The following is a 16,377-nucleotide window of genomic DNA, read 5'->3' as shown; positions in this document are numbered from 1 at the left end:
ATAATATAATATTTTAAATATTAAATATTAATATAATGTGTTTAAATCCATTATACTCAAAATTTAAAAAAATAAAATTGACAGACTGTCTTTTAATGTCATAATATGCCTTCAAACTATATTGTTTTTGGCATTTTAACTATAAATATTAATATAATATAATATAATAAATATTAATATAATATTTTAAATATTAAATATTAATATAATGTGTTTAACTATAAATATTAATATAATATAATATAATAAATACTAATATAATATTTTAAATATTAAATATTAATATAATGTGTTTAAATCCATTATACTCAAAATTTTAAAAAAAATTGACAGACTGTCTTTTAGTGTCATAATATGCCTTCAAACTATATTGTTTTTGACATTTTAACTATAAATATTAATATAATATAATATAATATTTTAAATATTAAATATTAATATAATGTGTTTAACTATAAATATTAATATAATATAATATAATAAATACTAATATAATATAATATAATATTTTAAATATTAAATATTAATATAATGTGTTTAAATCCATTATACTCAAAATTAAATTTTTTTTTTTAATATTAATAAATGTTTCTTTCATTTGATTTAAGGACAAATGAATTAGGAATATTTTCATAGAAAATTAATAAAGCTAAGGGTATTTTGGTAAAATGAACCGTTAGATTTTGACTCCCCGCAAGATGAGTTTTGAGAAATAGGTTTTCTCGACTTCTTCACAAAGAGTAATTTCTTGCTCTTGCGCGGAGTAACTCTTCGAAGGAGTTGTTCATCAAAACGCATCCAAACGACTTCTAACTCCCCGCAAGAGTCAGAAGTAGCCAATGAGTCCTATCCAAACGCCTACTTAGTTTCCATTATTTTTCCAAATAGTACTTATCATTATTTTTGGCTTGTTGCAAGTCGTGCAATCATTCATCAATTTCAAGGAGACTTCAAAAGTTTGATAATTTACTTTGGAGAATCTTTCTTGGACTTAGTGTTGTGTAAATGTCTTGTATTTCATTGCACTGCGCAGAGTTACCTGATCAACGGGTAGGGGTGAAGGGGGTAACGCCCCTTCCCAAGAGTTGGGAGGCGGAGTCTTCATTTCAAAATTTTTTAAAAAGTATGAAAAAGGCAATCATATAATATTTTCTTAAAGAATTTTCTACTATTTGTGGGTTTCTGTTTTGGGGAGTTTTATTTGTTTTGGTAACTCCCAGTTATATAAATAGAGATTTTTTAGACTACAAAACTTAATAGAAAAAATAGTGATTGTTCTTATTCTGTTCCGTGGACCTACTACACATTGTTGAATCATGTAAATCCTTGTGTTTTGTACGATTATATTATTTTTGCTCGTGCGTTTTTTTCTCACTTAGCTCTTTCATAAAAAATAGAGTAGACAATATGTCTAGTAATCTACTAGGAGCAAAGAGGAGCTGGGCTCAACTACTTAACTAGTCTAAAGCAACGTACTTATGCTAGTTTATATTAAATGAATTCCATTAAATAACCTAACAAATATTTTTATCCAAAAGAGAATAAACTTAACGTGACAAACATCAAAAGAAAAACAAAAACACACAAAACCAAGCAAAATATGTTTCCCCTTCATTTGGTAAATGGAATCTTATAAAAGTAATCAAAGAGGGAACAAAAACTATGAAATTTAAACCCTAAATCATGAGTAGCTTAAAATAATCTACTTAAACCATAAAATTGAATATGGATTAAACACCATCAAACTTCAATACCCCATTCACCCCTCTTTCTCTATTATATGCATTGTTAAGGTCTTTTAAAAATAAAAAAAAATTCAAGAATGCATGGTAAGAGATTGAAAATAACAAAGTGGGTGTGGGGGTGGTAATAAGTTTGAATTATGGGGTATCTTTAATTTATAGGAAAGTTGAAGGGGTGTTGTGTTTTGATAATTTTAGAAAGAGTCGTGTTGGATTAACATTGTGGGGACATCATGGGGGGTCTCAGATCTCGATGAAAAGCATCTTGGTTCCTACGCACTTTCACATCAGAAATGTCCCCTCACGATGTTACGTCAGCATTGTCCAATTGAAAATTATTAGTCTCTCACAGAAGACATAGGTCAAGGGTCAGGTCATTAGTTTGACTTCTGGGGTATAATTAATATACAGCAAAAGCGAAGGGTATATCTGACAAAAGATACTCTTTCTAAACCTACTCAGCTAATCATACCAACTAACTGCCTAGTGTCTCTCAGACTTTCTCTGTAGTCTGCATTTCCAAAGCTTTTAACGGACGCGCGAGAGAGATTAGAGACTAAGCAGTAAGGGAGAGCCTCGATTTCATCGAAACTTTATTATAAATTTAGTGTTCGACATACAAACCCTAGCCGATAACAAAGAAAGCTCAGGATTTCCTCTTAATTCCTTTTTAACCCTAGAATTTTATCCATCAATCGGTCGATTTCAACGGCAATTTCTGTCTCAAAGAGGTGAGAGATTCTTGAGAGATTACGAGTGTTTTTATTTTCTTGTAATAGTGTGGATTTGTTATCGTTTTGAGATTTGTTGCAAATGTGATTTATATTTTTGGTGATTTAGATGTTAGGTTTGTTGAATTTCGTTTTTTTTTTTGTAGTTTCCTCCCGCTGTTTAATTACAAATTTTCTTGTTTGACCTGATTAAGCTTCATTTGTAGAGATTTATGTAAAATTGACAAGATCCGAGAGATTAATCGAGACTTTTCTTCGTTCTTTTTTGAATTGGATTTTCGCATGAATTGGTTCAGAAATTTGAGTTTTACTGTAAAATGATGCTAATATAGAACATGTTTTTGATTTTTTTGTTCTAAACTTTTTGTACTCAGAATTGAGCTTTCATGTTAATTATATTTTTCAAACTTACACATTAATTTTTCTTTTCTGTTCTTTTTCTCTTAAATTTTTAGCTCTGTTTCTGCTATATTATTTTGCAGATTCAGTTTCATTAAGATGGCGGTAACCATGGCTTCTGGTTTGCAAATGGCCACAACGAGGCCCTGCATTTCTTTTTCTGCTCCAAGGATTTTCAATCCAAAAACTCCAGTTTTGGTGTTTGGGTCCTCCTCATGTTCTAAGCTTACGAGCTCCTCTAATATATCATCATTGCAACCTTTACTGCGGGGCTTCACATCCACCCCCGTGAAATCCGATAAGGTTGTTACGAAGGCAATGGCTGAAGCTAGTGAGAACAAGTCTGCTCCAGGGTTGCCTATCGATCTGAGAGGTTTGGACTTCTGGTTTTTAGATTATATCAGATGTGCATGAAATTCTTATTCGTGGAGGTGCATACATAACCATTAATGCTTTTCACTCGTATCTCGATGAAAAGCATCTATGGTTCCGTACACATCCATGTCAGCAATGTGTGAAGCGATGTGAATTTTAATGTTACTCCAGCATTTTCCATGTCCAAATGATGTTTTGATGCCTGTTCAAATATGTGATTAAAATGATTGATTGGTTATAGTTGAGATTTTTAGCGGTTCAATTGACTGCACTTTTCTGTCAATCTCAAGACTGAAATTTTTTTTGACTGGTAACTCTAATAAAGTTTTACTTATCAAAAAAAAAAAAAAATAGTAACGTTTCCGATGATAATTCCCTGGAGTTCTTTTGTTTTGTCTTTTTGTTTTTATTTCCTTGTTTAAAAAAATATATATATTTATATATATGAGGATGATAGCATTATCAATTAAGATATTAACTAAATTTCAGCTCATGATGAAAAATGCAATAGAGAGAATATAAGTATGTGGAAGTTAGTTTTGATGTTGACCACAATGACTTCTTGCAGTTAAAACTTTTTTAGTTTTATTGTCTCGTTGGTAAAATCTTTGTAGTCTCGAAAGTAATATGAAACAAATTGGACAAAAATGGAAAAGCTTATGAGAAATTTCTTGTGGAACGACAAAAATGGTAGAAGGAAGTATCACCTAGTTAGATGGAAGGTTATTTGTATGCCCAAGAAAAACGGTGGTTTGGGGATTAGGGGTCTTAGACTAGCAAACAGAGCGCTATTGGGGAAGTGGATCTGGAGGTATGGAGAGGAAAGGGATAGTTTGTGGAGGAGGGTCATTACGATGGAGAAGAGAGATTAGGCTGGTATAGTTGTGAGGCTAAAGGTACGTACGGGTGTAGTGTCTGGAAGGGGATTCTTAAAGTAAGAAAGGAGTTTGAGAAAGGGATTAGGTTCAAGGTGGGCATGGGGGATAAAATCAGATTTTGGGAGGATAGTTGGTGTGGCACATCACCTCTAGCGGTTCAATTCCTGTCCTTGTACGCTTGCTCTCGGAAAAAAAATGAAACAATCCAACGGTGTTTGATACGCAACGACTCCAACTCTATTTAGGATTTGGGGTTCAGGAGAAATTTTAATGATTGGGAGCTAACTGAGGTGACCTCTTTCCTTGATCTCTTGCAATCGTGTCTTTTCGATGTACAGGAACAGGACAGGTGGGAATGGACGAGGGCGAAAGACTTGAGATTCTCTGTCAGTTCTTTTCAGAAGTGGCTTAACCCTTATGTCGAGCGATCATTCCTGGGATCCATCATTTGGTCTAACTCTATACCCTCTAAAATCTCTTTTTTTGTGTGGTTGGCTTCTCTTGGTAAAATACTAACGATGGATAAGTTGATTGTCCGAGGTTGGATTACACCTAATTGTTGCCCATTATGTTTGAATGATGGGGAGTCTGTCGATCATATTTTAATCCATTGCCCCTTTTCTCATCATATTTGGTCAAATTTTCTTGGTTTATTCCGTATTCACTGGGTCTTTCCTTGTAAGTTCTCCTCGTTGGTAGAAGGATGGGCCAGTAATGCTTTCTCTTCCAAAAAGAGATTCCTTTGGGCTATTCTTCCCTCGGCCATTGCTTGGGGGGTGTGGAGTGAGAGAAATAATAGGGTCTTCAACAACAAGATGAGAAGCGCTCATGGCAGTTTCTTAGAGATTTTGGGCTTGATGTACTTTTGGTCAAAACAGAAATTAGAGTTCAAAGGGACTACTTTTGATGATTTTGTCTTTAGATGGAACTCTTTATGTAATCATTGATGCTTTAACTTTTTTTTTTGTTTTGTAGTTCTTTGAGAGGCTTCCTCGGCCTCATTGTACTTTATTATTTTTTATCAATACATTACACTTATCAAAAAAAAATAAAAAAATAGAAAAAACAAATGAAAAAAATAAAATTTGAGAAAGATGGAGCCAATTTACATTTTGGTATATATACATCATAGTATTGAGTTCCCATTAAATTCTAGCATACTACTGTTATTTACCCAAACTATATCTACCTTGCATGCCACAATATAACAACATACATATATTCTCTGCTTCAGAGGATGTGTTCAGATGAGATGAGCTGTGCTCCTTGTAATCCTGAGAGTGTTTGCTTGCTTTGTGCTGTTGTTATTTTAGTTGCTTTTGCTTTTCTTAGTTGTCTAGCATTTTGCTGTTGTTATTTTGTACTTTAAGGGGCCATCTCATCCTCCTGTTTTCTTTCCTTTTAATAAAATTTTTATGCTTGTAAAAAAAAAAGTTCACACGAATCACTTATTTTCCCCAAAACACACATTGCACCTTATGGAGGCAATAACCCAGTACGAGCTTTTGAGAAAATGCTATATCTTTCCTTAAGTCGATCACCCTGATATGTTTCAAACTCTCAAGTTGACATAACAACAATGGTAGCTTCAGGTAGTACACATTCATATCTTCTAATACTTAATTGATATTATATTGTTCTGCTTCATATTTATCCTCAACAATTTTATTGGATTCCAGCACATGGGAGTCTAGTCAAATGAATTTGTATGCCATTTTGAGTGTTAAACTACTAAAGAAACTTGCATGTTAAACTACCGAAGAAACTTGCAGACTTAAAATTATGCTTGAGTCATTCTAAGTTTGTGGCTTTTTTTTTATACCAAAAGTAGATATGAAATTGCAATTCTTTTTGTCAGCGATACCTGGTCACGTTGTCTGATGACAATACACATTCAGTTGATAATCACATCTTATTTGCATCTTCGGGGATAAGGAGAGTTCAGTTTTCGATGTTTGTCTGGTGGAGTTGGGTCGTTTTTTTTTGGGTGTAAGATTCTGAAATTGGAGGAGTCTTTTTTGAGGATTTTGTTGGTAAATCGGAGTGGGTCCTTTCATTACCTCCTATATAAGTTGTATTTTATATTTGTAAGCTTTTGTTGGTCATCTTGACCACATTAATACAATTTACATTTACCTATATATAAAAATCACGTCTTATTTGCAGGTAAGAGAGCATTTATTGCTGGGGTAGCTGATGACAATGGATATGGTTGGGCAATTGCAAAATCTCTTGCTGCTGCTGGTGCTGAAATCCTCGTCGGTACATGGGTGCCTGTATGTAAAATAGTGAACCCTCCATACTCATTATCAGTATTTGCAATGGCCACCCAAAAAAAAAAAAATCAATTTCTAATACAGTTTTTTCTTCATCAGGCACTCAAAATCTTTGAGAGCAGTTTACGTCGTGGGAAGTTTGATGAGTCACGTGTGTAAGTACTTCAACATGTGTAACTCAATGCCTTTAGAGCTATCTTTGATGGAGAATTCAATGTGTCACACAGGTTGCCAGATGGTTCGTTAATGGAGATTACCAAAGTATACCCATTGGATGCTGTTTATGACACCCTCGAGGATGTTCCCGAAGATGTAATGTTGAAATTTACTTTTATGGCTTGTACAAAAATTGTTCAAGTGGGTTGGATCAGGTCCTTATCTAAATTTGTACATTGTGTCATTTGCAGGTTAAAACAAATAAACGTTATGCAGGATCCGCGAACTGGACTGTTCAGGTATTGAATTTGACTTGCAATCATCTTCATCATCATCACTTATTAAATATCCCAAATATTTGGTTCTACAACTAGCATTTTTTTTATAAGTTTGACAACTAGAATTCTATTTTTCCATCCAGCTCTATCTTGAATTATATCTACTGTCAATACATGTATTTATATCTTTTCAGTATCTCAATCTGGATTATTTCAACCTGTACAATAGCATTCCATTTCAATGATTTCATCAGTAGTCTTTGTCATATATGTCCAAACTATCTCAATCAACTTTGTTTTATCTGTATTGGGGTGATTCCTAGATTCCCTAAAATATATTCATTCCTAATTGTGTCTTTGATAGTCTCAACTGTTATCCACCTAACATCTTCATCTATGCTACACTCATTCTTTGAACATAGTGTTTATTGATTGCCTAACATTCATCTTCATAGAGCATAACCGGTCTAGTAAAAATTCCCCTTTTAGTTTGGACGATGCACGTCAGTCACATAATACTCTTTAAACATATTTCCTGATTAGCCACTTCTAGGGAGGGAATTTAGTATCATAATTTCATTGTTGGCCCAACTCTAGAATTGATTTATGTAAAATCACTCAGTTGCTAGATTCAACCTTTCTTAAATTCCCTTACAAAAGAAAACTTACAAGAGCCTTCCAGTGGTAAAGTTACTCAACAATAGTGCAGGGCTATAAATTATAACAAAGTGAATATGTATAATTTGAAAAAGGGTTGAATGCAGGGGGGTTGCAGTTGGCTTGTTAATCATGGCTCATAGGCACGTGGTCGTAAAGAAGAGCTCTTTCTTAAACATGTGTTGATTGATTTCCAGTAAATCTGTAGACATTATTATTTTTTTATTTATAAAGTTTTATTGTACATAAGAATGGTGATCAAGAGACCAACCAAAGAAAACATTGACTCAAGCTGTGAGGCTCAAAATGTCTGAATCCCATATAGAAAATCCTCAAAATAAAATCCCTTAGAAATCCATCGACGCTTTACATTGAAAACACAAGAATCCAAAAATACTGATAAACACCTTATGGAGAGAGTGATCCTTTCCATCAAATAAACAACTAGTTTTCCTTCCAAAAGCCCCATGTATATAGAATAGAAATAGTAAATGAGACCAAATGACGTGTGTAAAGGAACAATGGATAAGCAAGTGATTGATTGATTCACCACTTGCTTTGCATAAGTAGCAAACCGAGGTGATAGCCCTGGCTATGATATGATCTGTTAGCACCTTCTCTAGGACCGTGGTCTAAGTATTAAAAAAGAAGAGGAAGCCCATCTTGAAAGGGATTTTAGGCAATCAAACCATTGAAACATGGCAATCCAAGCAAGAGATGAGTACATGATAAGAATTAGAATGAGATTATCGATCAAAAAACAAAGAATTAGAATGAGATTACTCTTAATCTTAAATCAATTTAATCTGATCTTAATCTCTATAAAAACATGATTTGGTGTATCAAAGTACACCGTGTAACAATTTTTCATATCTAAGTCTCTAACACCCTCCCTCACACTTGTGGTGATTAATGATCAACACGATTTTTCTGAAATCAATAGCCTCTATTAGCATTATCATCGAAGAAGAGTTACCAATGGAAAATGATGTCCTTGATGCAATTATGAATATGATCATCTTGTTCTATGAGTTGTAGTTGAAACTCACTTTACCAAATGTCTATTTCTGATGAGGTAAATAATTGCATCATGAGTGTCTGCCCAAGAAATATGATGCCTCGAAATGTGCAGAAGAGGAGCAAATAGCTTAACTCAATAGGCCTCAAATGAGCCATGATCAGTTTATGTTAGATCAAACTTGTTGGGTTTAATAATAAATGAGATTGGGCCCTATATGGGCTAAGATGAACATGATTGTGAAGGGTTCAAAGGTTCAAAATGGATATGGAGCTTGATCACTATGGAATGGTCCTTGGTTCTAGGAGAAGGTCCTTTGGTCTATGTTATTTGTAGATGTAATGATAGTTTATAATACTAGAGGAAATAATTACAAAAATTGAGAATTGTAAAGGATTTAGAATGAAACATTCATGTAGTTTATGAAGTTCTTGTAAGATAGCTTGTACTTTTAGGATTGTAAACGATTTCAATAGGAAATTTCAACATGTCCTAGTGGTGGGAAATCGTGTCTGAATTTCTTTTTTCCTTCTTTACTCTCCTGAGTCCAACCTAGCACATTCGGGCTTTGGAGATAACCTCCTGACTCCTTTCATTCAGAGACATGAATTCCCAATCAAGCTGAGTTCACCCTTTGGGAGGCTTTTATGATTATAATATAAGTATCTGGAATTAGCTGCCTAGGGACCTTCATATATCAAACGAGCTGATGCATGCCATCTTCTCTCACATGGTTTTTGAACTTCTCACAGGAAGTTGCCGAATCTGTGAAACAAGATTTTGGGACCATTGACATCCTTGTCCACTCCCTAGCCAATGGGCCAGAGGTATGTATGGCTTCTTTGTTTTTTTTTTGTTTTTTTTTTATTTTATTTTGAAAAGTAAAACTAATGGAAGTACAAAGGAGTATTTATGAAGGCAGTCGAGGTGACAGACCTAACAAAAACACAAACTAATTAGAGCACAAAGATTCTTTGCTGTTCTTTTTTCCATCTATGTTGGAGTTGAAATTGTGAACACCTCTCAAACAGGTTACTAAACCTCTACTGGAGACATCCAGGAAAGGATATCTTGCGGCGATCTCTGCATCAAGTTATTCCTACGTTTCTTTGCTCAAGCATTTCATTCCGATAATGAATCCAGGCACAATTCTCACTGGGATCATCTAATACCTAATTTCTGCTCATTTTGCATCTTTATTTTTTTGTGGGTGTGAGTGGGGGGGGGGGGGGGGGGCGCACTTGGTAAAGTTTGTCGGTACAAGTAATTCTAGCTGGAATTCTCAACTCAAATGTTAATAATGTAGGTGGTGCTTCGATTTCTCTCACATATATTGCTTCTGAAAGGATCATTCCAGGGTATGTATGGTGTACTAGTTTTCCCTGATCATTTTTCCAAGGTGAATCTGTTCCTGTGGCTTTGGGGTAGGACTTAAAATGGCTCGGATTCGGCTTGGATCTGAGTATATCCATATCCAAATCTGAATTTCTTTATCTGTTTCCGAACCCAACTCGGATCCATCTAGATAAACCATATCCGAATTGTTTTGATTTCACTTAATCCGGATCCAACCCGATCGAATTGTTTGATTCAGGTCGGATAATTCCGGATGGTTCAACATTTTTTTCTTCTTTACTTGTTTGTTAATTGTTATACTATTTTTTTTACCATTACAATCACTTTATTTTATCAGAATGTATGTTATATTGAAGTAGTAGAAAAGGATATTTTCAAAGCTATATATAATTCGGATCTAGGCGGATGCATGGATGGATCCGTATCCAATGCAGATCCAACTCGTATCATGGGACATCAGACCATTTTCGACCCATTTTTTATTTGGAACTTTTCCAAGGACCCAAACCACCTGCCAAAATTCGACCCATTTTGTGCCCTAATTTTGGGACTGATCTAATCTCAAACTGTTTTACATCCAGATATGGTGGCGGAATGAGTTCAGCTAAAGCCGCCTTAGAGAGTGACACTCGAGTGAGTCTTTCTTCCATGGATGTCTACTTGTAATTTTATTTTATTTTTTTCCTTCTTATTGGGATCAGGCACTATTGTTACACTTTCTGCATGACACAGGTTATGGCCTTCGAAGCAGGAAGGCGCCACAAAATCAGAGTTAATACGATATCTGCTGGTATCCCTTCACCTCATCTTCATAATTTTATAGTTTCTCCGGGTGCACCTAAGGTATCCATCTCTAGGTCTCATGGACCTTATTCAAATCACATGGTGGACATGACCTTTGAAATGTATACCTAATGGATCAATTTGGATTTCTGTAACCATCCTGTGTAGACTTCATTATGGACCTTTTATTATATTTTTGGACCAGGGCAGGTAATAATATATATAAATTTGGATGATTATTATCAAATTCATTAGTTGGTGGATCCCATTACCTAGGGCTGCAACCTGGGCAGGTTGGAGGGTAAACCCAGGCTCACTCGCAAAGCCCTTAACCCGAGCATTGAGCTGAAGTACATTAACCCAAGCTTGAGCTTCTAAACTAGGGTTAGTCTGAGTTAGGTAATATTAGGCAGGTCGGGCTTGTTGAACAAGCCAAATTTTGTTTTGATTAGTAAATAAATTGTATATCTTAAACTATAAATATTTTAAAAATAAATAAAAATATTCATATATTTATTATATAGCCTCGGGTTTGGGCTGAGCTGGGTTGGCCGAACCGTCAACCTGAGTTTAACCCGAATTAAGGTTGGGTTGGAGTTATTCTAACCGAGACTCAACTCATTTTCTACATAACTCGGCCCAAGCACATCCATCAATGGGACCTCATGATGATTTACTTCTCTTGGTTTTGGGGCTTTTTTCTTGTCTCTTAATTCATGATTGAATACTCATTATAGCTAAATTATGTCTTGTAATGTTTCTGTCTCAACCAAAAAATAAATTTTCTCAGGACCACTAAGAAGCCGTGCTGCGAAAGCCATAGGGTTCATTGACATGATGATCGACTACTCATTAGCTAATGCACCCTTGCAGAAAGAACTAACCGCAGGTGTGATCGGTTTTCATTTATGTACTCATCATCTCTCGCTTTTTAACTAGTTCTCAAGTCTTAACAAGCTTTGAAATAAATTAAAATGGCAGATGAGGTTGGAAACACTGCTGCCTTCTTGGCATCACCGTTGGCTTCTGCCATCACAGGTGCAGTTATTTATGTGGACAACGGTTTGAATGCAATGGGAGTGGGAGTTGACAGCCCAATATTTGAAGAGCTCAACATTCCAAAAGACGACCACGCCAAGAGGTACTAAGTAGTAACTAATAAGCTAGTTTTATTAAGAGTGGAGCTTCATTTAAATTATAATCTATATGGAGTGATGTTGATTCTACCCATTTTTCTTACAGTACATCATCCGAAGGTAGTTCGTTGGAATCAGCTGTTTTGGTATGAGAATGTTCAATTTCTTTTTGTCAGAATAATAATTATGTGCTATGATGTCATAAACAAAGGTTTTACATTTCCATATTGTGCAATTGAAGAATCTATATTGGTTTTGAAGGACTAGAAATTTTAAAGGAAATTAAAATTAGAGGGTGCTTGTCATTGAGAGCATTTTTGGAGGTGATCTTGTTGAAGAGTGAACAAGTGTACCCAGAGTATTTGTTCTAGTTCTGTATAGATGGTTTGGGTCTGAGTGAGGTAGAACCCTAGTGATCGGATCCTTTTTTATACGGGTGTCATTCAGGCTCCTAACCCTCATTCGTAAAAAAAAAAAAAATTTATGCACGTTTGTCCTCCATAAAGAACCTTGCTTAGTTCACGTTTGTAACTGTGCTTCTCTTTATATAAATAGATCTTGATCCTTTATTTGCTCTAGGGCTGTCGACGAATGCTTATTGGTTTGAATACGCATATATCTGAATCCGAACCCGAATCCGACGGATATTCTAAATCACATTTGAATTCGAAACCGATTCCATCCAAATACTATGATCCATGAATGCCCTCGTCTTCAAGATGTAGAAGAAAAAAACTTAAAACCAGAGATTTTCAACCCTCCATTTTTCATCATTAAGATATCAACCTAATAATCCGTCTACTTCAACATTCAAAACTCAAGGAAGAAAGATTTGGGGTTTTTGTTTTCCGCAAATTTTTAGGGAAGGGTAGAAATGCCTTGATTTTGAGGTTTGAAGATTAAGGTATAAATCAATTGATTTTGAGAGAAAAATCAAGGTTTTGTGTTCCCTGATTTGAGAGTCTAGAGAGAGAATCTGTATATTGTGATCTTAATTTGATTTAAACAATACTTATGGCATACAAATTAACCAAAACAGAAACTAAAATAACTGACCCATAATGAAGATTCTGAACGAAATATATATCCAAGCCGCAATGAATCAAAATAGCCTATCCAGAGATCTGTATGATCAGAATAGAAAGTAAATAGTTGACCGAGGCACGTGTGGTACACGTTGTCTTAAAGGAAATATCAACCTACCTTCAACGTGCTATCAGGTTGCTGCGATTTCCCTTCTAGGATTCAACAGCTTAGATCTTCTTGTTAGCACAGCAGAAGAGATCTTAGAACCCTCAAATATACTTCAGACACGTGTTTAAAGAGGAAATCCAAAACCCAAATAGAATATGAGATCAGAAGAGTCGAAGTAGATCTGTATGGCTGCAACACTACTACAGACGCGATTTTATAAGGAAAGCTAGTGCTCAATGTCTCTAGAGCACGTGAAAAGAAATCATCAACACTTACTCGTTGAGGAACATGTGTTGCACACGTTTAAGAAGATTAAATCAAGTAGTGGACTGATATGCTAAACAAGTCCTCTTTCTCATTCTAAGCAGGAAAGCATAAAAAGTAATCAAAGATAAGATCAAAGAAAATGTGAAATATTTGAGGGGGAAAGGGAAATAAAAGGAATTAAATAGAAATGAAATTTTGTCGAAAAAGATAGAAGAATTAACCCACAGCCCTGGTGTCACGGTCCTATTCTTTCGAAGCGGGGTCGTGCGGCGCAAGGGGGTCAAATCCACTTGCAAGCCTGTAAAATGATCGTACACCACACACACGTAGCTAGCAAACAAGTAAACGAGGCAACACGAGATAAAGTCCGAAGGCAACTTTGTTGATATAATATTGATTACACGGTGTAACGCGTTATAAAAGCAAATAGATGCGTTACAAGCAATTGATGATCCTATGACACGCGGGACCTCCACGGAGCTGGGCTTCAAGGGCTTCAACAACGTGGGTGTAGGCCGGGGATTGGGACAGCACTGACACCCTTCCTACAAAGTGTATGATAAGTCTTTACTTGGTTTCCAGAAGGAAACATCAAAAGTAGAGGCCGGTCATACTCCCTTATTACGAAAATGCCACTAAGCTAACAAGTGTGCCCTGGCACGGGGCTGACACGTACCCTAAGCTAACAGATATGCCCTGGTACGGGGGCTGACATGGCTTCATAACGAGCTTTACATACTATTACATGAGTGCTCCCGGGTAGCTCCGGGGCGAGCTTACACCTAACTCTAGGTGACAGATGATGTGGCCGTTACAGTCTCCCCCACTTATTCTGCAGACGTCCTCGTCGCATTGACCTGGCAAACTCTTCAATCGGCTGCTTGAAAGGTTGTAGGTTCTCTGCACTCTCCTGTGTAGCTTCAAATTCTGGCATGTCCACTGTGACGAAGTACTCCACGTGCTGCTGCTGCTGTTGCTGGATGGAACTGCTGCTGAAATGACGTCTTCGAGAACTTTGTCGACAACACGCTCTGGCTGAAAAGCTGAATGAGAAGTGGTACGTGTTGGAATGCTGCGCGCAGGATCTCCTTGATCTGTTTGGTACGGCTTGAGACTTCTTGCATGGATGACAGAGTAGATGCTGTGTAACCTGTACGGTAACCAGAGTTTAGCAAACCTGTACGTCCTTGGACTGTGTCTCCTGTAGCCTGAAACAATAGTGTGAGAAGTTAAACACTGTTGGCCTGAAATAAGTTCAAAAGCACTCTTGTTGGAGGAAGAGTTCTTCTGAGTGGTGGAATTGAACAAATTCGCCCAATTCGGATGATCGGCATTGGCAAGATGCCTAAAATACTCCAACGCAGAACTGAATCTCTCCGTTGGCCAAGCTGATTGATGATGTACACTGCTCGGAAAATCAAGCTGGAATCTAAGTAGTCTGCATGGTCCGTTCCATAACTTCCCTCTGACTCTTGAATCTCTGACGCTGACAACACTTTGAGGTACATCACAATTCTTGCTGACACTCTAACTAAGTGGCTGAGGGGCTTCTTCTGCAACTTGAATCTTACAGTAACCTGATCTCTGACCTAACTCTGAAAAACACTTGGCTGTCCCAAGCTTATCAAACAAGTCGGCACTCTGCTGGATAGGATACTTGTTCTTGATGGTGATCTTCTTCACTGCTCGATAATCGATACAACGTCTCAAAGACCCATACTGCTGCTTGCTCAACTCAGCTAGTCTTGGATGATTCATCCTGTAAGGCCTCTCTATAAGAGGTGTGGCAACAGGTAGCAATTCATTCTGATGATCATTCGACCTACGTGGCTGTAGTGTCTTCGGAAGCAAATTCGCTATCTCATCATCAACTTCTGCTAAAACCTGTGTGGCTTGTGTGGAAGTTGAACTATGGTCCTTTTCTTCGGCTTCAACTCTCAAGGAAGCAAGGTACGGTTGCTTACTTTTCTTCAACCCTTTCTTCACCTGAATGGCTGAAATCAAATTTCCCTCTTCCTTGCCTGTGGAGACGGGAACAAAGCTTGGACATTCACCTAGCATGCCCAAGGTGTTGGCGAATGGCATTGGTACAACCCTGTTCTGTCGCATGAAATCCATCCCAATGACAACTCTGAACTCATCGAGCGGAACTGTGAGTAAATCAAGCTTACCCTTCCATGTACCTATCTTGACGGACACTGACTTGGCCGAACCTTGGATAGGAGTGGCTTGGGAGTTTACAGCTTTCATACGGCTTGAACCCTTATCGAGCCGGATATTGAGACGCTTCGCCTCTGCAGGGGTAATAAAGCTGTGAGTAGCTCCTGTATCAACCATTGCCTGGGTGGTCTTCCCACCAACTTCAATATCGACATACATTAGACCCTTCCGTTTCCGGCTATTCTGAGTCTCAGATGTCTGTTTCATTGCATTCAAAAGATGCAAGGCTCCCATGTGAGGAGAATCTTCATAATCTCGCCCACTCGTACTCTCGTGACTAGGGTCACTCTGGGAAGCTAATAGTGCAGTCAGTTTGGCTCGCTGTGGGCACTTGAATGTCTTGTGAGGCCCACCACACAAAACACATCCATGCTTGTGACGACGCTTGACTGGCGAGGTACTTCTGCTCTGTGAAGGAGAGGAGTTCCGTGATGATCCCGGACTGGAACTCTTTCTATGCCTTCCATTCTTGCCATTCGAAGACTTCTTTGTGTACTCAGGTTGCTGGTAGTAACCCTTCGATTGAGGATGTACATACTGTTGGCTCCCTCCCGCGGGAGTATAATCAGTCAACCGCTCGGCTGCTGCAATTGCAGACGCGAGATCTTCCACACGTTGCCGTTGGAGTTCTGTCTGAACCCAAGGCTTGAGTCCTTCTTGGAATGAGAACAGCTTGTCTTTCTTTGACATATCACGGATATCAAGCATCAAGGCGGAAAACTGCTTGACGTACTCGTGAACTGTACCTGTATGTTGGAGTTGCCTCAACTTTCTGCGGGCAATGAACTCAACGTTCTCTGGTAAGAACTGGTGCTTCAATTCTTTCTTGAGGTCCTCCCATGTATCGATGGAACATTGGCCACTTTCCATCTGGGTGTACTTTGTCCGCCACCATAGCTTGGCGTCACCTG

The 16,377-nt window shown here is 37.2% G+C and overlaps 1 protein-coding gene across 1 annotated transcript; it reads left to right on the top strand.

Annotated features, from left to right (window-relative positions):
- Positions 1-2,212: 2,212 nt before the first annotated feature.
- Positions 2,213-12,099, top strand: LOC147386844 (enoyl-[acyl-carrier-protein] reductase [NADH], chloroplastic-like). The gene is made up of 14 exons (XM_086422268.1): positions 2,213-2,473; positions 2,956-3,245; positions 6,292-6,401; positions 6,501-6,556; positions 6,629-6,713; positions 6,809-6,856; positions 9,263-9,337; positions 9,542-9,653; positions 9,817-9,868; positions 10,448-10,499; positions 10,599-10,656; positions 11,440-11,538; positions 11,631-11,790; positions 11,892-12,099. The coding sequence occupies exons 2-14, from the start codon at positions 2,972-2,974 to the stop codon at positions 11,935-11,937; spliced, it is 1,227 nt and encodes a 408-aa protein (XP_086278394.1). The 5' UTR covers positions 2,213-2,473; positions 2,956-2,971; the 3' UTR covers positions 11,938-12,099.
- Positions 12,100-16,377: the final 4,278 nt, after the last annotated feature.

Source organism: Akebia trifoliata, chromosome 14 (assembly GCF_017979445.1).
Source record: "Akebia trifoliata isolate Shusen 1 chromosome 14, ASM1797944v1, whole genome shotgun sequence".
In the NCBI taxonomy this organism is placed as follows: domain Eukaryota; kingdom Viridiplantae; phylum Streptophyta; class Magnoliopsida; order Ranunculales; family Lardizabalaceae; genus Akebia; species Akebia trifoliata.
The sequence above is the reverse complement of the archived record's forward strand: the minus strand, read 5'-3'. Positions and strand labels throughout refer to the sequence as shown.